The sequence below is a fragment of the Syngnathus acus genome, chromosome 17, assembly GCF_901709675.1.
Source record: "Syngnathus acus chromosome 17, fSynAcu1.2, whole genome shotgun sequence".
Taxonomy (NCBI): Eukaryota; Metazoa; Chordata; class Actinopteri; order Syngnathiformes; family Syngnathidae; genus Syngnathus; species Syngnathus acus.
This window is the reverse complement of record NC_051102.1, coordinates 6552257-6579008: the sequence shown is the minus strand read 5'-3', so window position 1 is coordinate 6579008 and position 26752 is coordinate 6552257. Positions and strand designations below refer to the sequence as shown.

The following is a 26752-nucleotide window of genomic DNA, read 5'->3' as shown; positions in this document are numbered from 1 at the left end:
GGGCTCGACAATTATTGTGTTTTAAAAACATGCATTGTAGACACAGTGGTCTTTTTTTTTTTTAAACATTTTATTGGTTCGGTTCCAAAATCTTTAAGCGCTAAATACTTTTTGACAACACAACACACATTGTCATCAGAGACTGGTTCCGCTTGTGTTCGTTTTGCAAATCTAAGCTTCTTTCCAGCCACATTTAAAGCAGTACTGTACATTCAAAACTCAAGACTGACTGCTTTGATTCCGTTCTTTAACAATAAGGCTCCCCCCCCCCCCCCCCAATGAAGCTTTCAATTTAAAGTCAAGCAAAGCCATAATATTTATGCGTGGACAGACAAAAATGTGTTCAGTAGCATCAAGGCGAGAACACACGTTGAAATACAACGTCCATTTAAAAGATGTCAAGTTACCGCACGGCTAAGCTCAATTTTGCACAAAGCAAATGCATGTTTATTCAAGCACCCGCGCACATAAAAAAGGTTATTTACAGCATGAATGGCACATGTACAAGCGTCAAACACAAAAAGAAAATGTACAGAATGATCCCACCAGTAGCACTGCCAAAGTTTGCGTCATCTATAACATGACCATGAGAATGTCAAAATATAGAAACACAAAACGGCATGAGGCCTTTTGGTGAAAATCCACTTTCATTGGTTTTGGTCCAAAACTGTTAATATGTTGCACAATCGGGAACAAACCAAACCAGTTTGACGTGCTTCTATAGAAGCCTTCTATATCCCGATAGGCTAATAATTCCTCATTCACATGGTTAAGGCAAGTTGAAGTTCAAACTTTGGCAAGTAATGGCAATCTCCCGTCCCATATAAATAAGTTGATTGTAAGAACAAACAAAATTGTGATCATGCGACACTCCAGCTTCAAGTCACTGCATTATTGCACATGCTCGTACGTCAGCTTCTTATTTTGCGGCACTTCAACCTCACATTCAGCAAACATGCATGTTAGAAATGCCAAATCACGACGCTTCCACACTTAAGAATGGAAGCTGGTAACAAAATATTGAACCAATTGCTGGTGTCTACGACTCATTGACGGACTCATTGGATGCAGAAAGGATAAAATAAATCACAAAATAATCCAGCCCAGTGACGTGCGGTGAGGGATGTGGTTGGTGAGGCACATACTCTTTAAAAATGTCAGATTTACAAATATACCCTTAAGAGTTTTGCATTCAATTGGCTACTGATTATTTCTTGGTTATTTCTTATCTCAATAGCATTCTACGCAATTGTGGTCTTACCTTTATTTGTAGACGAAGTCCATGGGCCACAAAACCTCGGTTACTTTTTTGTAAAAGTACATCTTATTTCCCTTTAGTTTCGGCACCTTTTCTTTAATTTTGGCCAGCACGGATCCAATCACAGCAGCTCCGTCCTATGTTTGAGCTACTTTTATCATCAAATCCCAAAAACGCCTCGCTTACTTCAGACTACTTTACTTTTAGCACCATAATGCAAAATAACAGATCTGTGCTTAGTTTGTGACAGCTGTCTCGTCTACCTCTACAAGCAACAAATGGGGCAGCATTAATCACCCGTTGGCTCACGTACGCCCCCTTCGGTGCGGCAGAGTACTATTTGCCGCAACCTGTTCCTTTTTACTGCAGTTTTATGTCCCATCAGCAAAACAAAGCGTTTCACCTTTGTATTGGAACAGGAAATATGAAATTTCAGCAAATTTGACTTTAGAAATGTTCATAATTAGTCAAAACTAAAGCTCACTGGACGAATATTAATATTCAGTTTGTCATTATTATTTTTTTACTTGTCGTGCCTCACCTGCATCCCCTAACCGCACGTCGCTGATCCAAACGGCCTACATTCCTCCATTATCTCGACTAATACATTGTGAATGTCAGTGAGTAAGATTTTTCATTTTCAAATCGAAATATCTGGTGATCGATGGAATCACAGATTGTTTTCTTTGAGTGAACTTTCCTGGATCACACACACCGCACATATACACCGCAGCTCAAAAATTGGGTCACTTGCAAATATCTTAAATTTCTTTTTAAGAAAAGCATTATTTTAAATATCAAATTAAAGGGGGACTTTGCATTAGTCAACTCTGTCTGAGCCCATCTTGTGCCTTTAGAGTAGCAAAAAAAACACCCCACCAGAGGATAAACAACCAATCAGAAGTCATTTAGATAAATGCTTTTCTTTATAAAAACAAAAACATATCCAAGTGCCCCAAACGACGGTGTATATGCGTGTTCCTCTCACAGACCTCATTCTTACATGCACAAAACACCTTTTTCCCTCCATAGGCTCTCGGAAGAAGACCCTCCATTTGGGGGCGTCTTCAAGCCGCTCCATCCGGCTTGTCACTGAATCCACCAGGGACACATTTCACACACCTTCTGTCATACACACTGCTGGCAGTTACACTCAAAGAACATTAACTGCATGTTTGGGGGCTGGCGAGGCTAAAAGGACTTTGCTAAGGCCTGGTTGGAGACAGAGGTTAAGAGAAGTGGGGAGGGGGGGCTCTTGATTTTAAATATCGAGGTCACAGCGTTGAGGCTGGTTGTTTGGTGGTTTACAGCAAGCATTGGCTGGTGCGCTTCCTGGCCGCAGGGGCTTCGACGTAGGCGGTCCTCAGGCGAGGGACATCAGCAGGTTGCTTTCGGGTACCGCCTCCTGGCTCCTTAGCTGCAAGTAGGAGAAAAGGTTTTCAATGAAATTGAACACAGCACCGGGGGGGGGGGGGAACAAAAAAATATTGTGACTACATATGTCCCAAAAGTCACGTGAATTAGAAAAAATGGTGATGGGGGTTATTCCACTGCAAACTCATCCAAGCATGCCATTTTGTATTGCAATTGATGATATTTGGAAAAAAAAAAAAGATCATAAGTGCATGTCTCCCATGCACATGCCCCAAAGACAACCCAGGTCCTCCCTGACCTACTGAACTCAGTCAAGATGGATCATTTCAACATCATTAGTCTCACTGGAGCATGGCTTTGGCGCCATCTTGTGGCCTTTTAAAGTTATACACAAAGTACAAAAAAACGTGAGGTGAATTATTTAGTAAAGCACAAAATTAAAAAAAAAATAAAATAATAATAATAAATAAATTTAACTTTGAATTTAAAGTGTGCAATGTGTAACGTGCATGTTAGGTCCACTAATAAATGACATCCAGTTCACCCTTGACCCTGATGAAGGCATGTTCTACACAAAAATGGATGGATGGTTTACACAAATGATTAAATGGGGGTGGAGTCTATAAAATGTCAAAGCGTTGATGTTGGCGTGATTGCAAACCACAAATGCACAAGGTGAAAAAGCTGCCCATCCAAAAACCAAAATCAACATCCGGGGCAGCCTCTACCTTTTTGGGCAAGACAATTACCGGCATAGGGAGAGGAAGAGGAGGAGCTTAGAGAGGAAAGTCTCAGCTCGTTCTTCTGGAGGTGTTCACGTGCAGTGACAGAGACGAAGGGACACACAAACGACAAGTGATGGAATCACATTTAAGACTAAAGAGAAAACAGGACAAAATCCTGGTACAAAGTCTGATTTGGCCTGGGGACGAACGAGTCACATCATTAAAAATGACATTTCCTTCTTTTTTTACCTCCAAGTTTGTCCTTGCTTTCTTCAAAACATCACGAGTCCTTGACACTGTAAAAACAAGAGGAGTTTGTTTATTACCTCCACCAAGGAACCCATGTGGTAGCATAGCATCATTTTCCGTGCTCTCTCTCCTCCGCTCTTGCCAAATTTGGTCATCTCTTCTTCAAGCGTGACTTACGCTGGTTCACAATGAAATGCTCCATGTTCTCCTTGGTGCGACTGGTGCTCCTCAGTCTTTGAATCATCCCCTTCAGAAGCTCCTCCTGCTCAGACACGCGTAGCTTGAGGGACAAAATCTCCTCTTGCATCGACTGCTCCTGTGTTCAAAGCGCATGTGAATACATAAAAAATGTGAATTTCCATTACGCTGTTGGTGCAAACCTTCTTCAGGTTCGGGATGGAGGCGTCAGTGCTGGGTAGCGCCGCCCTCCAAAACATTTTCAGTAGTGAAGCCGCCTCCTCCAAAATCTGCCTCAGGGTCTTGGTGTTGGCCAAGAGACTTTTGGCATTGCCATACTCCAAAAACTGCATAATAAGATATCGTTGGTCTAAAATATGTGCCTTGGTCAGAAAAGCAACTCACCAGCTCACTGCTCTGTTTCTGGTTGGCTCCCAACGGCGACAGATCGCTCAATGCCGTCTCCATGCGTTGCACGATGCTGCGACCTTCGAGGACTTGTTGCTGCAGAGCGTTGAAGTCATCCACGTGACCCACGGCGTGGCGGCCGTAGCGGTTAGCGAAAGAGCCATCGGGGGCGTCACCTTCCAGCTCGGTGTGAGGGTCAAGAGGGTCTGTGGTGCAAATACAAGAACATTTCTTTCATTCCAGTTTGGGAAGCTTAGCAGCGATTCAAGCAAAGTGCTCACAAAGCACATTAGAACCAAACAAGTGAAGCCACAGTCATGTGATGAAGTTAAAAGTCACACCGTTGGCGGCGCTATGGTTGTCATCCAGGTCCGAGTAGGGGGGGCAGGGAGACCCACAGTTAAAGAGACCAATGTCCCTGACAGGTGGAGAAGGGGCCGGGTCTGCGGAGCACACATACCGGGCTTGGACACACATCACACCGAAGTTGGACAGTGAATCCCCGCCTTTTTTTTTTTTTTTACCGTGGAGCAGCTGTCGCTTGTAGACGTTCTCCCTCTGAGGGCTAGCGCTCAAGGCCGACAGCGCCGGCGTGCGAGGGGAGCCGCCGCCCAGCTTCTGCTCCAGCTGCTTGTGGAGCTCCAGCTGCTTGAGGGCGCTGCTCTCCTGAACGCCGCTCTGCAGCTGGGCCCGCAGACTCCTCACCTCACTCAGTAGCTCGCCCAACTCCACGGGCAGGCCGGTGGCCTCGCACAAGAAGCCTAAAAGTATTTTATTTATTTATTTGTCCAAAAATGACAGTTGTGAGAGTGTCATGAGACAAACCTTTGTTGGATTTGGAACTGGAGCACACGCGATCGTACACATGCAGTTCGGACTGCAGGGAGTGGATGAGCTCTCTGCTCTCGCTCAACTGCTGCTGCAGGAGTGACGACTCGTGCTGCGCTCTGAGGACGCACATAATCAATTACCGTTAAAAAAAAAATTCCCCCAAAGCTTTTTGCCTGCACAGACCTGTTGATCCTCTCCTGGCCGGCTTGCCTCTCCTGCCTCAAGGCGAGGATCTGCTGTCCCTGCTCCTCACTGTGCGTCTGAAGTCGTCTTAACTCCTCCTTCCACTGCTCCGCCTCCAGCTCGGCTTGCTTGAGGCGGGCACGTGCTGCGATCAGCTCCTCGCACGAGTCTGAGTGACCCCAAAAAAAAAAAGAAAAAATCATCCACTCTCGGCCTGACGAAAAACATTCCAAGATGGGTTTTACCTGTACTGGCTTGTAGACGTGACTGCAGATTCAAGTTCTCGTCTGTCAGGACTCGGATTTCGTTGGACAGATGTGTGACTGTGTCCAGCCCCTGAATGTAGATGTTTGTTGGTGCTCCTGATCAACACAACAGAAACAGATTAAGGAACACTTCAAACATTTCCGGTTTGAGGTGAAGTGAGCTGTAGCACCTCCATCCCGCCCAGGGTTTGCCAATTTTTCCTCCAGCTGCTGTCGGAGCCTCTCGTTGGTCCTAATGGACTCTTCCAGGCGCTGGCGGAGACATCGCACCTCCCGTAGATGTTCTCCAATTACATTCGGGCCTGAAAACAACACATCATCTCAGCAAAGGTGTGCTAGTCCCTCTTGAACGAACCTCAAGACACACAAATTTACCTGTCTGGCTGTTTTCTAAGATCGGTCCAGGGATTCCAGAATAGTTCCCCATAGACTGTGTCATGTTGTCCCAAAAAGTCCCTCCTCCTGTCATCATTCCCGAGTCCGACTTATGCGAGTGACCCTCTGGAATGCCGCCCAGCTGGTACTGTTGAAAGGCATGATGGTTGTAGCCTGAAAGGTCGCACTGGTTGAGGGCACCGGGCGAGAGAGCGAACAGAGGCTTGCCGGAAGTCTCCGGGAATCCTGTCAACAAAATTATGACTGTGTAAGCAAAAAGAAGGTGACACAAACTCCCAGCCAGCATCCCCTCACCCCTTATCTGCTCATTCATCTGTTTGTACAGTGTGTCCAGTTCTGGGTGAACAGCCATCACGGACAGGGCCCGAGGGTGGGCTTCATATGTGAACTCTGTACCCCGGACATCGAGGTCACGAGATGGAGGGAGGGACGAGGAGAAAGGAATGCCGAGAGGGGCTGGGTGGGAGAATGACAGAAAGTAAAGAGACAGAAATGAAACTAGGACGGGATGGGTGGGGGATTTTTCCAGCCCATGAATCCGCTACCTCTCAAGGACGGACTGGTTAAACCCCCAGAAAGCGTTCCAGGACAGCTGAAGGAAGATTTGAGGGGTCCACGAGGAGGAGGGATAGAAGGATGGGCTGAAAGATGATGGAAGATGAAAGACAAAACAGAGAGACAAAGGAAAATAGCGTACAAAGGTTCAGTTACCATCGTGATCGGATTGTAGCCGCTGTTCCTGTTCCTGGTAATCTCTCGCGTCCAAATCAGAACACAGATCCAGGTCTTCATTGGTTTGACTTTCATCGGACACCAAGGAAGTCCTGTCTGACGGGTCGGTGGTCTCCGAGAGGGCTTGGCAGCTGGATGGTGTCTCGGGGCGCTGCTGCAGCTTGTTGTGCAAAGATTCGATGATTTGATCTTTTTGCTGAAGCTCCTTGCTCAGCCTGCAAGTGTTGGGAATAAAATAAGACGTGGCATTCATCTCGACTCAAAAGCATTTTTGCATTTCCTTCCACAGCTTCAAAGTCACCTAGCAACAGATTCCTTCCTTACTGTTTAAGTTGTTGATGCAGCATCCTAATGAGCCATATCTCTTTGGATCGACCTCGGCCATTGTTCATAGAAAAAGACCAAAGCGAGTTCCTGTATATCGGACAGCTCTTCGAAATCTGTGATTTCCACAGCGGAGCCATTTGAGCCTCAGTAAAATCCAAAAGGAAAAAAATACGTCGACAGTGTTTGCTTCTACTAATTAATCCCAGACGTTTACAGACGACTGATACAAATAAACACAAAAAAATATACAAGATATGGGAGCGCTTCCTCTCTTCAGCGGCACTGAGCCGCTTAACAGCAGCAGTCTTTATAGCCAAATCATCTTAACAGAAAAGGATCCACGCTACTTGCTGCAGTGGATTAGTGACCACCATCTGTCACTTCTCATCCAACCCATCCATTCATTTTTCAAATAGTTAAAAAAAAAAAAAAAAAGAATTAAAGGAATTATACTATCCTTAAACTTGTGAGATAAATATCTAACTCAGTCAAGCAAATTAAGATGACTTACTGCAGGGCGAGCAACTCGTGGCCTGTTTTGTCAACGGGGCTTTCCGCTCCTAAATCAGGAAAGGCACAGGATGGACGTTGGCCAAAAAAAAAAAAAAATTTATAGAATGACAACAAAGGAGCTGAGGGCACGCCTTACGTCCGGTGAGCTTGGTGAGCAGTCTCTGAGCCAAGGCGGTACTTTGTGAAAGCTGCCCTCGAAAGCTTTGCCCCGTGTAGTAGTCGACGTCGTTGGCCCGCAGAAGCTCCTCAAAGGCCTGAGAGGTAAAAGAGGAAAAAAAAAAGTTGCAAAGGGAAATTTTGACAAGTGATCCGTGTTACTTTGAAGAACCTTGGTGGTGTCACCCAGATGCTGGGTGAGGATATGGGAGATTCCTTCACCCTCTCTGATCCTCTGCCTCAGGTGGGAGAGCTCGCGAGCTTGGGCTTGGATGAGAGAGTTGTATTTCCTGCAAAAGGAGGATGAGGAGAAGAGGTCACAAGATTGTTAGACACGCCTGTAAGGTTTTGCTGATCATTTTATATTTCCATTGGTAAAAGTTGGCTAAACTAAAATAGTTGAACGGTGCTTTGGCGCCATCTTGTGGAATCTTGGGTCATTTCAGAGAGCATACAAATAGTTTCTATTCTGTTCAAGGTGGCAGGAAGCTGAACCTACCCATTGAAATAGTTTGGTAGAGATGCGTTTAAACTTACCCAGGCCACGTGGTACATTTCTCCTCCTCTGTTTGGCTCTTCCCTTCCAGCTTGGAGCTCTTCAATTGGGCCTCCAAGGTTGCGACACGTGCAATGAGCTCTTGCAGCTCGCGACTGGGCTTGGATCCAGGTGGAGTCGCTTGGGTGTCGGACATCCAGCCTTCATCCTCCTCCACGCCCTCGTGGGCAGGTGACATTTCAAAAGCCCAGTTTACCTTCAAAACAGAAAGTTGCGGGTTGAGGGATCATTTTGCAGTAAAAAAAAACAAAGTTGATTTGGCAATACCTTGCGTGGCGTCCGCTCCAGGCTGGAGGCATAGTCGCTTGTGGTGGACAGGGAGCGAACACGCATCTGAAGGCCACGGATTACTTTGTGGCAACGGGTCAGCTGGGAGCGCAGATCCTGGACTAGATGATGCAGAGCTGACTCATCCCCAATTTCATTGGTACGGCTGCTTCTACTGGCTTTGTACCAGTCACCTCCCAAGCTCTCTTCTTGTTGATGAGACAACGACGTGCACATCTCGAGGTCGTCAAATTCTGAGGACGAGAAAAGGTATTTTAGGTTTCTAAAGGCTGTGGGATTATTTTCAATCTAACATCATTCCTGTTTTGTGTGTTCACGCAGTGTGTGTGTGTGTTTGAGGCATCACCTGGGCTGCTGGCGTCCTCCCTCTCAGCTTCATTTTCACTACGTCCACAAGTCTCATAGCCCAAATCCTGCAGATCCACTTGCACCTGCTTACTGGCCTGCTGCACGGACGTCTCTGCTGCAGAAACAAGCAAACTTTCAATTTACCGCACAAATAATTTCAACTCCGACCACACTCACTGAGCAGGTCCCTGTAGTCCTTCAGTTGCTCGGCCTGAGCGTGAACCGTGGCTTCGGACACCATCAGCCTCTCCTGCAGCTCTCGGTTCTCCGAACAAAGGCGGGCCGAATGCTCACTGAGACCTGGCTCGCTAACGCCACCCGCTGGCTCGAACCCCTGCGACAGGAATGTCACAGAAAAATTCTCATTTTCTTATTTGATTGGAACATTTCTCAAAACATTTTTGGTTTGGAGATTCCACACTTGAGCCAGGATTCAAACCCAGAACATTAATGCTAACCACTACTCCACCATGCTGTCTTTTTAATAAACATTATTTTACCTTGACAGGCTCTGAAGATGTAACCCCCTCATCATCATCATCATCCATGTAGTCTTCCTCCTCCTCAGTATCATCGTCTTCCTCTCCCCGATGAAGGCTCCCGTGATGTTCTTTTAGGAACTGGTTCTCCTTCCGAAGCCTCTGCAGTGTGCTCCTTTTAGCCAACATAGCGCGACGTTAGCATCAAACTGAGAGGAAAAACAACGGAGGGAGCCGTCACTGCACCTCATCTGGGTCACCGAGGTGAATCCCTCCCGCTCGAGCTCGGACTGTATTTCTTTTAGCTCCAGTTCAACCGTCTGTTGGCTAGTCCTCGGAAATTCGGACTCTTCATGTCCATGGGCTGTTTGGGTCTAAACAAACACATTTTTGTTGTTATTAAAATCCCAGTCATGGAAGTTAAGGTGCTATTAATGGATATGGAAGAGAAAATCCAACCTGACTGGAAGACAAACTTGCAGATGTGACTTTGTCGTCCTCCTCTATGCTGTCTGTGAACTCATCGCCGCTGCAGTCTTCATCATCTCCTTCCTCGTCTTCGGAGCTTACATCTGGAAACACAGCAACCGCATTTAGACAGCGACTATATGTATTTTTTTTTTTTTATATCCAAAGTCACTCCTCTTCCTTTTATTTTGGAAAATGTTGCACATCTTTTCTACTCATTGTGTACGCTAACACAGCTCCGCTCTGACGTGGAGTCACAGGGCGGTGGGGGGAAATGTTATGTCATCTCTTTCCAGCTGGCCAAAAACACAATTGGGGTGGAGCAAAAGCAAACTAGTGGTGTGTTACTGAAAACCGTGGCCATTCTGAAAAATACAGTTTTAGATTGTATGAGGTGGCAGTAAGAAGACTTTGTTTGGACTGGTGTGGACACATTTCTGTGCAGTGACAAATAATCAGTGGCCACATGTTTAGGTGCATTTGCATAATCCAATGAGATCCAAAGGCTGTATCAAAATGTAGAGGTTAAATGAATAAATGTGTTTTGTAAAATTAGAAGTGGGCGTGCATAAGTATGTGGTTGGTTAATGTCGTGTCAGCATTAAGTGGCATCATTTAGGGTGTTTATTTTGCTTTTGGACTGTAAGATGAGGGCTGAGCAACAGTATTTGAACTTTGGCATACTTATAGTGTGACCACATTGCTCATTTGGTGATTTTTATTGGGGTGTTTGGGGAATAACAGTCATGCAGACGTGGAACGCATGCCAATAGGACAAAGAAAGAATGTGACAATATCATGTGTGCTTGCGTTTAACAATCAAATGTTTGTTGAGGGTTGTGGAATTGTATTGATAGGAAATAGTAACCGGGGTTGTTGAATTGTTGGGATCTTTTCAATATTCTTCCCATAAACACAAGAAAGAGAAATCCATAAAGAGAAGAACTCCTCTTAAACAGAGAAAAACAGCACATATTTATTTTGTTGCATTTGAAATACAAAAGTATTGACAAAGAATGTCTGAGGAGAGATAAGAGCTTCCAGGATGGATTTAACTGGAAATATATCATTAACCTTTGTTACCTTGTGTTCCTTGGCGTGTGACGACTCTAAAGTTGACTACAGAAGTTCAGGAGGAATCTTTTATTCTTTTTTTTTTTGAGGAGGGAGTTTGTTTGCGGGTGTGAACTACTACTTGAAGACAACAAGGTGACGTCTAAGAACTGACAGATGTTGCGCTGTATGTGTAAGGCATGGGCTTCGCTTTCTCCGCTAGACTCGAAGAAAATGTGACTGCGGCTCAAAGGCTGGAAGAGTGACTTTGGTGAAACATGGCAAAAGAGAACAGTTAGCACACTGACAAGCAAAATAATGCAGGCATTTTTTTTTTTTTTTTTAAAACCATATCAAACATACTCACAACACCATTAAGTATATTAATAAGCAAGACTTCATTGTGGTTAGTGTTCTTTGATTATGTTGCGTCTGGATGTTTTGATCTACGAGCACGACTTTTTAGTTTTCTTCATCACACCAAACAACATTTGCGATGGTGCCCCCAGAGGCTCGACCCTGACCGTTCCCACCTCCTAAGTCAGGCTGCCTTTTAGTGGCCCGTTCCAGGTCGAGGGCCATGTTCTGAATCCGGCCCAGGACCTCCTCCAGCTGTCCGCGAAGAGCCTGAACCGAATCCAGTTGAGTGTGGAGGGCCAGGACTTCATTGGAGCTGTTGAGCGGAAAGCAGAGTTGGACATTGCATGAAAAGTAGGCAAGAAAGGAAGAAAGTTCTTGTTTCCACCTAATTTTACGCTGCCTACCTGTCACTGTTGGCGTGAACGAGATTCTGGTATAATCTCTTCTCGGCCTTGAGGGCACCGTTCAGCTGACGGTACTCGGAGACGAGCTGCTCCAGCACGTGCTGATTTGTTACGGACACAAACGAATGAGACTTGATTGTGAGCAAATGGTGTGAATGAAGCAAGCACATACTTCGGTACAAGCTGTCGCAGCTCCCTTTGCTTGCTGAGCGGCAAAAGATGAACGCAGAGTAGCGAGCTCTTTCTGCAAGGAGTGGATTCAAAAAAAAAAATTTTAAAAAATGGACAAAAAAAAAACTCGCCATCCACATGTGTACCTGGGCTTCCTTCTCCTTCTTCAGCAATAATTGCAGCTCTTCCTGGAGTGCCTTCACTTCCGCCTCGCTCTCTGTGGACGACTGCATCATAACTTCCTCTTGGTTGTGCATCATCTCCTGATGAACCACAAAACACAGTAAATGCTTTGCAGAGGAACACAACAAAATCACTGAAAAGGGGCTACCTTGATAAAGGCTTCTTTTTCTCGGAGAAGACCTTGCAGATGCTGCACATCCCCGCCCGTCTCCCTCTCTTTGTCCCGTCTCAGCTCGCACAGCTCTTGGTCTCTCTGCGACAGCTGCTTGCGCACCTCCTGCAGCTGACCCGTGCGCTCGCTTATCACCAAGGACAGCCTGTACGAATTGTCCTGAGATGCACAAAACAGTCATGTTGGAGATATTTTGGGCGATGAACCTAAAATGGAACATCAATTGTACACCACAACAAACAAAACTCTCATAAATGTGGTACCTGCAGGTACTGGTCTTTGGCACCGAGGGTGTTGAGTAGTTCCGACACCCGTGTTTGGTGTTCACTTGATTGGCGGCTGCGGTCCGACAGCAGCTCCTGGAAGAGCTTCTCCTTCAGCTGGAGCCGAGCCTTCAGCTCCTCCACCACCTTGGCGGCGCCGGCCTGAACTCTGCCGACGAGGGCTGCCGTCAGATCCTGCGCACACAGAAAAGATGCTCGGTGAGCTTTGTTCTCGTGAAGCTCGAGAAGCCGTACGTGTTTGCGACCTGTGTTTCTTTGCTGCGAGCCTGAAGCGCTGCTTGTAGTTGGCCGATGATTGTGTCCTTCTCCCTCAAAGCGCTCCTCTCCTTCTCCTCACTCTGCTGCTTCAGCCACTGGAGGTTCCTGTAGGCCTCGGCCGCCTGCTCCAGTTCCAGCTCTTTCCCTCGCACCAGAGCGTCCAGACTCTAAAACAGGCGCACACTCTGCTTATCACAAGTGTAGACATACACGCAAGATCAACCTCGCAGCTCAAGTGTACCGTGATGGTCTCCTCGTTGTTGGACAGGATGCAGCGGAGCCTGTCCAGGTCTCGGTCTTTTTCCCTTAGCGCCAGCTGCAGCGTCCTCACTTGACCCTCACGTTCATCCAGACAGCGGAACTTGTCATCGATGGAGCGCTGCAGAGGGAAGCAGAAGGTTAAGCATCATACACATTTATATTGCCAGGTACGAGAGGCATCCTACCTCCAGCGCTTTGTCCCGGTCTTTAATTCGCTCTCGTAATTTCTCAAGAAGCGCATCCCTTGGTTTGGAGCTTCCTGGTGTCTCCAACATCTCAGAGTACTCCTACAAAATAAGTTTTGATAATACGTACGTTTATGTGGAGGATGTATGATGTCACGTGTGAGGGCTTACCTGTAAGTGTCGCTCCTTATCCTGCAGGGAGTGACGGAGCTGTGCGATGCTTCGGTCTTTTTCTCGTATCACGGCGAGTCGCTCTGCCTCGGCTTCCTTTAGGGCTTCTTCTTTAACCTGCAGCCCGGCGCGGGTTTTCTGAAGCATGCAACACAAGTCCTGGAGCAAAGAGTAGATATCATCATTTCACTGGTTGAATCGCACATACACTCGACTTTTTAAACAGCCACAAACCTGATTGTGTTTTTCAGTCTCTTCCCTGTGCTGCAGCGCCTCCTGGAGGTCAGCATTCAGTCGGTCTTTGAAGCGAGCCAGATCCTCACCTTGTCTCTGACTCTGTCTGAGACTCCTCTGGCTGGCCTCCAAATCCAGACCCAAAGAGAACAGGGAGCTCTGCACTGCCACCAGCTCTCCCTGCAGCTGGGAGAGCATTGCCGACTCACTGACGCCCTCTAGAGACTGAAGAGGGAATTGGCAAGATGTTACTCTCCATCATGCAAATATTTTTTTTTTTTTGTGTTTTCTAGCCGTTTGTTGATTTATCCATCATACCTAACATCTCACCTTGGTTTGTGCGAGTTGATTATGGTGGGCCATCTCTCGCAGCTTGTATAATGTGACATTCTGCCCCTCGATCAACTGGTACAGCTCCTGAGCCTTGAGGCAGAAATGATAGCGATTAGAGTGCACGCATAAATCAAATCCATTCCATTCCAAGATGCTCACCTCAGTGTCTTTGGTGCCGATGGATTCTGTGAGGTCCTGGATGGTTCTCTCCTGACTCTGAGAAGCCTGGCGGAGGGAACGAAGCTCACATTCCATCTCGTTCAGCTTCTCCTGAAGTTTCTACACGTGGAAGCAGACATTTCAGTCAGTCTTGCTCAGTTATATGTCTCCGAATTTGTCTTACCATATTGTTGGAATCACTCTCGTGGATTCTGGCTTGCAGGGACTCCACCTGCATTTGGGCCTTCTGCAACTCGCTGACACATTGACCGGCAGCACACTCGTATTGGTTCAACTGGCTTTGCTGCTCCTCCACAAGGTTCTGCAAGAAACATCATAAGTATTATAACAGATTTCAAAAGCTTTCAGAAGCGGGTCCTTGGGTCTGAGATCTACTTGACTACATGCATGAGTACAGCTATTATGTTTACATAACCCACATGCGGGTGGGTGGCTTTGCCTTAAGGGCAGTGGGTGAAATTAGGCCAATGGTTGGGCCACTGTCTCAGTTTTACATGTGAGGGGAGAGAAAAAAAAAAAAATCATGTGCCTTAAAATGACAATGCCCCTTTTGCTGCATGTAATTGGGCCATGGCGTGGCTGGAAGCTTGCTGACTGCTAACTCAATGTAGTCTTTCACTTAAGACAATCCACAATGGCCGACATCCTCTGGCTGCCTGCTGTGTGGGCTGGATAGATATTTCCAATTGTGCTCGCCAAGGCTTTATACCTGGTGTGGCTTTGGTGGCGGACACTCGAAATAAACATCCTCCGGAATGTCTTCTATATTACTCCGGTTAAGGACATGGTCCGACCCAACATTCGGTTGGATCGAGGGGGCTTCCAGCTCAGGTGTTGCCATGTGTTGGTATCGTTCACCATCTGGAGTTCCGAAGGTTAGCTCTAGAATTGGATCGGATAAGTCCAACCTTCCATGATTGCTGCTCCGTCGAAGCAACACCGGAAGTTTACTGCCTTTGCTTTGGACCGGACGATGAACAGCATAATTCTGTAGCAAACAGAGAGCCAGAGAGAGGCTTGGTCCAGGAGATGATTGGCCATGTGGAGCTCTGTCGGGGTGGGTGTCAGATAGCCGGTCATCCATTGGCTCTTTGGGAGAGTTCAACAGTTCATCTCTGGTGACCTCATGCTGAATGCAGTCCTCAGTTGTCTCCAAGGATGCTATTGAAGGGCTGGAGCTGACTCTTCCTGCTAGCGTTTGGTCACTATCTGAAGTCCTTGACACATCCTGAGAAGCAGGAACTAGAGTCAGAGAGGATGGCGGTTCATCTGGTTCCTCCCCGTTTCCTTTTTCCTCTAATTCTGCACCGCTGCCTCCAATGAAGCTGGCGGAATATCTGGTTGAGGGGCCACAAGAGGTACTCCGTGCAAGCTTCCTGGGCACCTTACAAACAGCTTCATAGTCAGAGTCTGCCACACGCCAATGGGAACAACCCCGGCATCTCCTAGGAGTGGTGGGCATACAACGGTGAGGCCCCGCCAAATCTGACCCTGGCCCAGCCGAAGACTGAGGGTGGTGGTGATGGTGGCAATCCGTGCTGTCGTCAGCCCAGGATTCATACAAAGAATAGACTAGGTCCTCCTGAAGAAGAGCACAGTACTTTGCATGGGTGAGGCCTGAAATATCCACCATCCCATCTCCTGCTGCTTCCCCTTCATCCGCAGAAGTCGTGGTGCTCTCTAGCGAGTTTGTCTTCCTGTACAATCCACCGATACACTGCCTGAGCCGATGTTTCTCTTGCAGGAGCCTCTGAAGCCTCTCGATGGAGAGGGCCTCCACGCGGGCTATCACCGTGTCAAAGCGGTACATGCGGTCCAGCATGAAGGCGCATTTGGAGCAGGCGAACTCCCCGCGGCCGTCCCGCGCCAGCTCCTGGCCGAGAGCGTGTGACAGCAGAACCTGCAGGTTGAGCTTGGTGGCCGGGTGGAAGATCCACCGGCGCTGGTTGCCGTAGAGATCCCGTCCACAGATACGACATATGTCTTTCATTTTGTTGTCCAACATTGAACAAGCTGCCTTTCTCTCCCTTATGAGCGGTTGTGCGCACAAAAGTGCATTATGCTCTCCATATTATTCTCTCTTTTGTTTGTGCACCAGCACTGATAAAGCTGTCGCTCATTTTGTTCCTTTATGAGCAGTTATACTACGCTAACGTATAAATTATGACCAACAGGCAGTTTTACAGAACACCTTTCACTATAGTTAACCTGGCTTGACAAGAAATACGAGCGTCTAGTTAGCCATTACAATAAAACCAGGTGCGTCTTCTCCGTCAGGTGTTAATGGTCCATGGCAACAGGCGTGGTGACGTAGTATCAAAAATATCACCATATTTCGACTAGATATTTAATTCAAACAAGCGTTGCTAGGTAATCCAGCCAGTTCGCTCCTCTGCACCATTCATTCAGCCGACAGTCACGAGCCGCTGCGCCGCCACCGACTTCATCTCGACTGTCCCACCGTCGCTTTCAATGCGGACACAACGCAGACAAAGGCAGTCCGGAGCTGTATTCCCAGTTAGTGGAGGGCTTTGGCGAGCGAAGGGAGCGATGTTTCCCTCGTTTTACTGCCGTGTGTTACCGCGATGGTCAGGTGCTACGCTCTGCCTGAGATCTTCCGGGGAGATAACGAGGAGGCAGGCTGAACCAGGCTCGCAGCATCGGAGTGTACCATTTACACAAAGAAGGGGGTTTCAAGTCGGTGGCCAACACACTGCTTACTTTGTTTTCATATAACGAAAAAATATATGTACCAACATTAAAGTACACCGCCTTTATTATAAATAAAAAAACTATGTAGGGTCGTGAGATATTTGTCTGTCTTCGGGTTAGCAGGAAATAGACAGCGGCGTGTTCCCCTTTGTGTGGGCGACTTCCTCTTGCTCAGTGAGCAGAGCTCTTCTCGCTTGACTGACTTGCGTGAACTCCCGAATAACATTAGTAACGCTCTAGAAATTTAAAAATCACACCCAACTGCAATGTCTGCATTAAATTGTATTACTGCATCGATGACGTGAAATTAAAGTGAGGTGTAAAAAGCCTAGCACATCACTTTCATATTTAATTCATAGTAACATCGAAAATGACTTTGCATCCGAACCATCGTGCATGTTAATTATCCATTTATCCAATTTCACCTAATTGGGTCATGTAAAATATTATTCAATCTATGCCAGCAATGTATTGTGACAGTCAGCCATTATTTCATCACCAGTTTGTGTATTTCTTGTTGCCTAGAGCAGATCTATCAACAAGATGTGAGTGTAGTAGTCAAACAACAAGGTCTTTCTCAGGAATCTGTAATTCATTTGCCAATTTTGGCTAGCATTCAAGCAGATGGTCACACCACTGTCATGCTGTGACTTTTGCAAAAACATGCAGGGAAAATCCTCAGAGGAATCATTTGTCCTGTTAATTTAGTAACTTAAATCTCCTGCAGGGAAGATTTGACATGATGTCCTTCTCAAGTTCATTATCTGAAGGGTAAATGCTGTGGTGTTACATAATCAAATCTGTTTGGATTTGTATTGGAGCAGCTGCATAGAAGTAAATCCAAATAATGTACTAATAGTTCTGTCCAGCCTCTCTTGCCTGGCAACAGTGGAAGTGATACGCACGATACTCCCTCCTCTCTGCCATAGATTGGGATCTAAATGGCTGAGGTGTCTGGGGAACAAATTAAGAGCTCTTGTGGTGAGTGTCAGTCTGGAAGCACATCAACTCGATATCAGCGTATGTCTGGCTCACGTCTTCAGGAGTCAACCTGATCTATCGACAGGCTGACTTGAAACCAGAGTTGGTGAACTCCGAGAGTGCGAGATGCCAGCATGCATATGACAGAGGGCACCACATTGGAATGCTTACACACAAACACACACACGAACTCTTTTTATCTCTGTAAACAGAACTCTCCACTCTGTTGGACTTATGTAACTCATGCTGACATTGACAAGGTTAGAACAGAAAACTTTGGACCGTATTGTAACCATTGGTTCTACGCAACCAAATTGTTCTCATTTTAAAGTTGACTACCGTATTTTCCGGACTATAAGGCGCACCGGACTAAAAGGCGCCCCTTCAATGAATGGCCCATTTTAAAACTTTGTCCTTATATAAGGCGCACCGGACTATAAGGCGCACCGTTAATGCATCATGTCAGATTTTTAATCCAAATCAAATCATTCTCCATTTTATCTTTTTTATTTCAACTTCAGACGCAAGAAATTACTTTATAATCACAAAATAATGATCCATAGTCTTTTTGATTCATGATTCATAGTCTTCAGCGGGCCACTTATGATTGATTTCATGACACAATGCTTCGGGCCAGTTTAAATTTAGGAATTTGGTCCATATATAAGGCGCACCGGACTATAAGGCGCACTGTCGGCTTTTGAGAAAATTTTAGGTTTTTAGGTGCGCCTTATAGTCCGGAAAATACGGTAATTTTAGCATGATCTTTAGCAGTGATCTTGCACTCGTGCATTCAATGTGAACATTTGACTAGGCAGGTATTTTGCATTAAACCCCACTAAATGGATTTGATAGTTAAATTCCAAGTTTGAAAACAAACAATTGTGTGAGAGACAACATATTAAAGCTCACTGTAATAACGAGTAGATCCTGAATTGTCTATTGCTGCAAAGACTAGTTTACTTACAAAATATCAAGAAATGGAGTCATTTTACTTGCACTTATTTTGGTACATATTAGTTTGACATACCTGCATTTCCTGTTCGATGCGCAGCCTCTCATGACCGAGTTCCTCCTGATAGAACTGCATGTAAGAGAAGATGACGCTAAAGTATGCATCTCATGGACAAGCATCAATAACTACAAATGCATGGATAGAAATGACCACATTGCGTCCTCCCACTTCTTTAAGAAGATTCACAGAAATAAAAAAATAATTAGAATAAAAGCCACACAATTTGTGACCAACCGTTTATGTCAATGTGTGTTTGTTTAAAAAGTTCTCCGTGTGCTGAAACAACTCTTCTGGCCTACATGATCAGCTGTTTAAATTAGATTGAGGAATGTGACATGTGCTGCTTCAGGAGCTCCTTTCCACTGGAGAAGTCTGTCGAGAAGAAATTCCGTGGACAAGTGGAATGCGGTAACATTAGAAGGTTCGTGACAATATTTGTGACGTGTTCTTGGTATCTTAAAGGATTGACGCAGTTTGTCGTGTTAATAGTGTACATGAGTGTTTTAAAAGGTACCTCCACATCTTTGTCCTTCTGGAGTAGAGAAGACGACAGCTCGTGAACCTGGCCCTCCAGCTCCCCAACCCGATGCGTGAGAGTCGTCCTTTCCCCGCTCAGCTCTGTGATGAGGGCCTCCTTAGAATGAAGCTCTTTTGTCAGCTCCTCGATAATTCTGAACACACACAGAGGCATTGTTTTTATTCAAAAAAATCGAAAATACTTTACTAGATGATCATGGATGGTCTCAAAGTCTTTTCTAGACTTGGGTATGAATTGCAAGAAATTAAAAAATTACATAAACAATAAAATTTCCACGATTGTTTAGCCCTATCCAGAATAGTACCTGGGAACAATGGCAGAGCTAGAAGGGGGGGGGGGCCACGGGGGCACTGCCTCCCCCCTGAAATATGTTTGGACCCCATAGGACTTAAGAATTATGTATGTCATGTTTTCCTCACTGTCAAGTAAGAATTTCAAGCCTCTACGATACCCCTGTGAATGTCTTCCTTTTCTTTTTACCTGTCTTTATTGGCGTTGACATTGTGAGGCCTCTCATCCACAGCGGCATCTTCCATAGTGGCATCTTGGGAAAGGTTGCAATTGTGGGAGTGTGACCCAGTTAAGGAGACAGACCTTACTGCCTCATTGCGTGCTAACTGGGCCTCCTAGAAAAGAAAAAATGTACACGCAGAAGGAGCCGCTGGGTGAATAGAACTGTGTCGTATGTGATGGCGATGTGAGGACGCTAACAGACTTCCTGCAAGAACTGTATCTTGGTCTCGAGCACTTGCTGCATTTGTTCGATCTCCTGCTGCCTCTCGTGACAGCGTCTCTGCACCTCTTCCTCATTGTTGTTGGTCAAGCACTCTGCTGTTGTGCTGTCAAAAGATAAAGACGGGATTGTCATTTCGAAGGCCGCATATTTCAACGTGGGCATAATGGAAGTTTTAGTTTTATGATGACATCATTTGCTTTAAAAGGGCGAGCCAACACCGCTCCACTTATAGCTGAGCTAATATTAATCAAGTCGACCCACCCGTCCGTCGTGTTTAACTTGTATTGGGTCATGCCAAGATATACCTAAATGTTTATTTTTATACAGCCGAAAGTGGACACTTCATTAGGCACACCAGCAGAATCTAATGGTGGTCTCAGTACAACATCCATAGTTTGATGAATACTACAAAACAACCATTTTAAAAATGTGCTGCCTTGACACATGTTTTTATTTTTATCTCTCATGTTTGCTCAGAAACGCAACGGGGTGCGAGCATCTGTTTACCTCACGTTGTCCGTCATTGCAACGCTCCCAGAATTCCTGTCCCCAGAATGGCACACGCCACAATGTCGCCACTGCGTCCCAAACTAGAACTTTGTCTGCATTCATACTTGGCTCACTCCAGCACATGCGACAGCTCGGATAACTTGGATATTTTCAACCCGTCTAAGTAATGCCTACATCTCAAAGTCTGCGACTCATATGTTGAATGGAGGGTCTTCACTCACTGAGCATACATGACCAATATGGAGCATAACCATGTGTGCAAAATCACAATTTAAAAAACTGGGCATTTTATGAGACAGCTCTTTGCATCCAAGAATTTTTTTATGGCATTGCAAGCATTATTATTATTATTATTATTATTGAAATTAAAATGAATTGATTCCCTTTAATGTACACATTTTTTACTTAATAACATGAAATATATGCAGTTTACAGGAATGGAATGAGTGTAAACTTACAGAGCTTTGTCCAGAAGCTGCTGTTTTTCTTGGAGCTCCTGCTTCAAGCTCTCTATTTCCACCTTCAGCTCGATGTTCTGCAACAAACAAAAACAAAGCTGCCAATTCTCTTCATTAAATCTTTATTGGGAATTATTTACTGGATTATTATACCACGACTAAAGTTTGTTGTTGTATCTCAGATGTATCTTAGCATTAGCATGTGACCATATCTGTAAATCTTCTAAATCTAAGGTTGGCTACCTAAAGCTGGCTTGAGATCACTTCCTAATCTCTTTATCTGCAGAGTGAAACCGATCTTGTGGGTGTTTTGTATCATCAATTCAGAACCTTCAAAGTTGCTATATTTAGAGCAGTCTCTGGTGGGCAAAGGTTAAAGTCTTCAGTCTGTTTACCTGCCATAGTGTGTGTTTCTGCACACCAATGGTGTCCAAAGTGCGCCCCACGGGCCATATCCAGCCCGCAGCTCGGTTTTTACCGGCCCGTCACAAATGCATCAAGCTTACTATTTTGAACACTAGGTGGTGCTGGTCTAGCAAGGCAAGCAAACTAAGAAAAGGAGTGGGCCTGATGTCATCAGTGTGGAATATGCTCCAGAAGTCTAGTATGCAAGAATGTACAGGAGAGCAGAAAGTCAAGTCAAGACAGTGGCCTCATACGTCACAAAATATTTGCTAAGCTAATAAAACACAACCAGTCATTTATTTTATTATCAGAGTGGAAACTGACTTTATAACAAAGCAACTTGGTCTCTTGCTAAGTAAGACATATAATATTATATATATGATGTAATATACAATATAAAAATAATACAATATAATAATAATTACAAATTCAGTAGCACCTTGAGAATGACCTAACTTTTATAAGATTCATCATGTCCTTCTGACATTTTTGGGGGGGAATTCTCAGTTAGGCGTGTCTAAATCATTCACAAGATAATTACTAATATTCCTATTATATAATGAGTCACCTCAGCACTGATGATGAATAATAACACACCGATGAGAGGAATGTGTATTTTGTGTACCGTGTGTCAACATCACGGCTCAAGCCTTCAAAACAGCTCTATATATAGACGAGCGTCAGGGTACACCTGCTATTTTAGCCCCTGTTGGCCATTCAGCCCTCAGCAACAAAGTCCTCGAATAAAACAGGCACAGAGTGACGAGACTACACTCACAAAATGCTAGCAAAATTCTACATTCTCACAGTCAGAGAGATGGATTTTGTAAGAGGACGCTAACGACTATTTTGCTCACAGGTCGTCAAATCAATAAGACAAACACACAATGTCTCCTGTCAGACTGACTCTCATGCATGTGCATTTTACTCGGGTTAAAAATAGCGTATCAAAGCTTCCAGAGGGATCGCTATGTACCACCTAGGCTGTGCTGGGTTTCACGGAAATGTTTAGACAGTGGGCAGCTAGCCCTCGCTCTTGACGTCCTACCAACAGCAACAACGCAGAGCAGCTTAGCCGCCAATCACTAAGCGATTAAACTGTGAAGATAAAAAGATCCAAATTGACATTCAATCTGGTATGCACTCATAGGGAAAGACTCAAGGCTGAATCTAAAAGACATTTTCCATTTTCGAAAATAATCTTGAGAAATAAGGATAGAATTAAAATAATCATGAGAAATAATGATATACCGTGATTTTCGAACTATAAGCCGCACCGGACTATAAGCCGCACCAGCTAAAACTCGTGATTCAGGGTTCAAAATTTGCAAAAAAAGTCACGGCTTATAGTCCGAAATTTACGGTAATTAAGCAGAAGTACTTAAAACATTGCTAAAACACGCCACAACAACAACAACAAAAAATCATCCATATCATCCATACAGTGTATAATAGCACATTGCATTGATCCAGAAAATATTTCATTCGGAGATTTATGAGATAGGACATTAAGACACAACATTAGGTACACCTACGCAACCTAATGACGCTGCAGACAAAAGCGAAACAAAAAGCCCTAAACTGAAATTTGTGTTTCTCATAAAGCAAACCTCATATTAAATCTATTCATGTCGATCTAAGCAGCCAGAAAAATACCAGTTGCAATTTAGCTGATCAAAAGTATGAAAAAGCTAAAGAAAAAAAAAAAGAAAATATGCTGGTCATCGCAAATAGATTCTTTATTGATCCAGAAGGATATTCATTCATGAATCCCGAAGGAAATTCATTCATTAAACAACCAAAGGATATAAAAAAAAAACACTGTTGCAACACACACCTCTCAAGACCAAACAATCTTTCATACCTGAATTTAATTTAATTTATTACTGAACAAAAAACTAAGGCTATTTGGCACCGTGCCTCCATATTTGCCATAGTAAAATGTACCTTGACAGAAATTTGCATAAAAAAATAAACCTTATAAAAATGCAATAAAAAATGAAACCTTAACATTGTTCACAATAACAACATTCCGAAAAACAACACAGGTATTGATGAGCAGGTCAGCTGAGTCAACAAACTGGAAATTGATCCCACCAACGTTTTTTTCTTTTTTTTTTGTGCGACAATCTCAGTAGCAGGACAAGGTACATTTCCATACTCACCGTTCGATAGACATCTTCACTGCTCTCCTCGTACTTCTGCTGAATTCTCTCCTCCAGGAAGTAGATGCGTAGCTTGAGGCTGAAGTTCTCCTTCTTCAGGTCGCCCAGGTGCTGTGACAAAGTGCGGTAGCCGTTAGACATGACCGTCAAAAAGCGCCGACGCGGCTTGACATGTCCGTTACAAGTCAGAAATAATTTTTAAAAGTCCTTCTCCGTGTCACGGCATGTTCAAAGGACGTGTGCCTCTCTTGCGGGCAGGTCGTCCTGACAAATGCCGCCCCTGTCGGGCCTCTGACACCCCATTGACAAAATCACACACTTTTAAACGAATAAATAACACACACAGAGACTACGAGAGAGCATCTGTGCGGCCCGAGCGGTCATAGATGCATCCGTGTCAGCTCCATGGTGTGATCTGGGAGCGAGGGGATGGCATTCGGGCTTATTTTACAGGAGCGCACATCCCTGGAATCTCAGACTGCCAAGGGAATTGGGTGGAAGTGGAGGGGAGGAAGGGGGAGGGGGGAAAGGGGGGGGGGGTGAGACTCGCCGGGTTTGCAGACACTTGTGATATGATGGGAAGTCTCACCCTCCCGCAAAAAGCAGCAACTGACATTGACACACACGAGAACAAATTTCATATTGAAATAAAGGTATAGTGGAGACTGAGCTTCCTCAATCCAAGTCAAGTCAAGTCATTTATATAGCCCTAAATCACAAACAAGTCTCAAAGGGATTCACATATACAAAAAATTGACAATTATTCTCAAACATCCCCTGATCTTAAACTCCCACTCCCTCACTTTCCTTAAAGAAGACACTTCAACAATTTTAACAAAATCAATTTTCTACTGAATCTCTAGTCTGATATAAAATAAGATTCAGTTATGACTAATAGTGATCCGAAAAAAGGTTATTTAAACACGCGGGGATACGTCACTACTTCCTGTTCTGGATGTGATCACTGAGCATGTCCATTAAAGTGTCCCATTACAAGCTAATGATCAATAATTCAGAGTAAAATGGGTCAGACAGCAAAGTTAGCGTCTGCATAGATTTCGGATGACATCATGTGGCGGATTAACGCATGAAACGTTGACTTTTGTGTACACATATATTCTGTTCAAATGTGAAGTCACAATCGGGGAAAAAAAATAATTGTGCCAAACAACAACCTTTGATGCACACACCAAAATGATTATGTAAACCTCTGAGTATAATGCCAGCTGCCAAACACAAGTACACTGTATGAATATGTTATTTTGCTGGCCTTCACAAATATGACAATGAAAACACACTCCAATTCAACTTTCCCAAAATAGTAAAATTGTATACTGTATGGCTGGACCTGTAATCACACATTTGACCACAAGATAGCAACAAAGAGAAAACTGTCCCGGATCACAACAAATGACTGCCAACAATGTTAAGGGACCAGAAAAAAAAAAAGCAATATTTGAGGAATATATCGATATATACCTGTTCAAATTGCTTTAGAGTATGAGGCTGAAGAGGAGGAGTGTTGTCTGCTTCGTCTCGACACACATCTACACACAACAGGTTACAGTTAGAAAAAAAAAAATATATATATACTTAAGCTTTGCGGTCCATATAAAAATTGCAGGTTCGGCCTACCTGTCACGGTGCCTGTGACTTTGGATGATGCTTCCTCCTCCACAGCACTGTGCAGAAAAATAAATTGTATTGACGAAATCCTGGATTGTAGATTAATACTTAAATCATCGCCAATATGAAGAAATATCAATGGCATTATTTAGTAAAGAAAAAAAAAAAAGTCAATCAATACAGACTGTTTTATAATTCTTCTTCAAAAAAGGCACCTTTTGCCCAGATAATCCGCTTTATGATGTGGATGATACTTTATGACCTGGAATGACTTTCACTTTAGAGCCGTATTTTTATCATAAGATCAAATGTCTATACCTCTTCATGTGTTTGATACCGTTTGAAGTATTTTCAAAAGTTCTGTCAGCTACTGCATATAGAAACACTGTGCATGCTGAATAATAGTTGTCTTAATTGGTGTATTGTAGTTTTCCAAGACAGTAAACAAATAAAATAAAAATAAAGTTGGGACTCTGGAAAATATACCTACTCATCAAGTGTAAATCTGTACTACTACCTCCAAAAAAAAAAAAAATTCGAGACCAAACATTTGGAGGGATTGGAGAAGCAATGCAGCCTGCAAATAAATCAATACTCCACTGTGCTAACTAGCATGCTAGCATTGTGCTAAAAATAAACCAAAATGAAAGCAGCACGACCCTGGCATACTACCCATCCAGGCAGGCCTAAAGCTCCCAATTGCTCTTGCGCCCATCCATATATGGCACATTCCTAAAAACAGCTGAAAACGACAAGACAAGTTGCAGCATGCCAGAGCTCAAAGTTAAGCAGACTAATTCACCTCCCCACATTGCTGTGCTCAAACCAGACAATCGCAATGAAACACCACTATTGTTTTTTTTTTGTTGTTTTTTTTAATGTGCCACACTGCAGTATGTTAAGAATTCACATGCTCAGCTTCCTAATTTGTTAGCATCGTGGATCCTTCCCTATATCTTATATGACATTTATGCCGTTGTGTTTTCCCCCATTACTTTTTTCCTAATCCAAATGGACACTTCTATTTTCAATATTGACGTGACAGAAGAAGAAAAGAAAAAAAGACGAATATGCAGATGGTTGCCGCTGGGCCTGCGCTTTAAAGGACAATTGGCTTTAACCATACATGTCGCATGCTTATGTGATAAATCTTGGCTAATTGTCATGCTGCGTTCACGCACTGCCTTTCCCCCCCATTTGCGCAGCATTATCTTGAAAACAAATAAAATAATAATAATACAAATACAAGCACCTCACCTCTTACACTCGCCCCACATCGGCGATGGACTCCGATCCATACAAATACAGAAATTCCTTCGCAATCAATGTGGATCCATGTCTCCTTTAAAGCACAGCGTCTTCTTGAGCCACGGTTATCTTTTCATAGCGGTGAGGGAGCAGTGTGGCGTGTGTCTGCAAGAGGAGGAGGAGGAGGAGAAGGAGGGGGTGTGTGCGTGCGTGCGTGTGCGTGCGCCCTCCGTGGAGCAGAAAACGTGACACAAAAGAGCGAGCACTCTGCAGAAGAGCTTGTCTATTGCAGCAGAATGAGCACGAGGTGGACATTTGGGTTCCTACTTGCAACAATATAGAAAAAACATTTATTCTATATTCTTGACGTTGCCA

At 44.5% G+C, this 26752-nt stretch overlaps 1 protein-coding gene across 9 annotated transcripts; it reads right to left on the bottom strand.

The window, feature by feature from the left end:
- Positions 1–55: 55 nt before the first annotated feature.
- LOC119136904 (phosphodiesterase 4D interacting protein) lies at positions 56–26542 on the bottom strand. Of its 9 annotated transcripts, XM_037275735.1 has the most exons (49): positions 26387–26542; positions 25139–25185; positions 24983–25050; positions 23504–23614; positions 20934–21010; positions 19945–20068; positions 19710–19855; positions 19206–19362; positions 18707–18760; positions 14147–14284; positions 13963–14082; positions 13801–13893; positions 13471–13695; positions 13237–13395; positions 13066–13167; positions 12861–12998; positions 12604–12786; positions 12341–12535; positions 12054–12236; positions 11869–11985; positions 11724–11795; positions 11552–11652; positions 11321–11460; positions 9726–9838; positions 9513–9640; positions 9288–9441; positions 8965–9121; positions 8786–8902; positions 8419–8672; positions 8133–8347; positions 7768–7885; positions 7576–7693; positions 7438–7486; positions 6579–6814; positions 6413–6508; positions 6162–6323; positions 5847–6092; positions 5642–5773; positions 5451–5567; positions 5206–5374; positions 5017–5138; positions 4716–4952; positions 4533–4634; positions 4189–4397; positions 3987–4130; positions 3784–3922; positions 3607–3653; positions 3361–3436; positions 56–2675 (listed from the first exon to the last, which is right to left on the bottom strand). In XM_037275735.1, the coding sequence occupies exons 1-49, from the start codon at positions 26425–26427 to the stop codon at positions 2563–2565; spliced, it is 6561 nt and encodes a 2186-aa protein (XP_037131630.1). In that variant the 5' UTR covers positions 26428–26542; the 3' UTR covers positions 56–2562. The 9 variants fall into 9 exon arrangements, with proteins under 9 accessions (XP_037131630.1, XP_037131626.1, XP_037131625.1 ...); XM_037275731.1 differs by lacking the exons at positions 18707–18760; positions 19206–19362; positions 19710–19855; ... (4 more) ...; positions 25139–25185; positions 26387–26542 and adding an exon at positions 14693–16656 and having other exon boundaries at positions 8786–8899; XM_037275730.1 differs by lacking the exons at positions 18707–18760; positions 19206–19362; positions 19710–19855; ... (4 more) ...; positions 25139–25185; positions 26387–26542 and adding an exon at positions 14693–16654 and having other exon boundaries at positions 11869–11982.
- Between the last annotated feature and the right edge of the window lie 210 nt (positions 26543–26752).

Excerpts from the sequence above, each read along its gene's own strand:
- LOC119136904 (XM_037275727.1), bottom strand. The coding sequence starts at position 15,988 with ATGTTGGACAACAAAATGAAAGACATATGTCGTATCTGTGGACGGGAT. Across the intron at positions 12,536-12,603 it reads GCAGCAAAGAAACACAGGTC|GATCTGACGGCAGCCCTCGT; the intron begins GCAAACACGTAC and ends CTGTGTGCGCAG. Across the intron at positions 7,886-8,132 it reads AAATGTACCACGTGGCCTGG|GAAATACAACTCTCTCATCC; the intron begins GTAAGTTTAAAC and ends CTCCTTTTGCAG.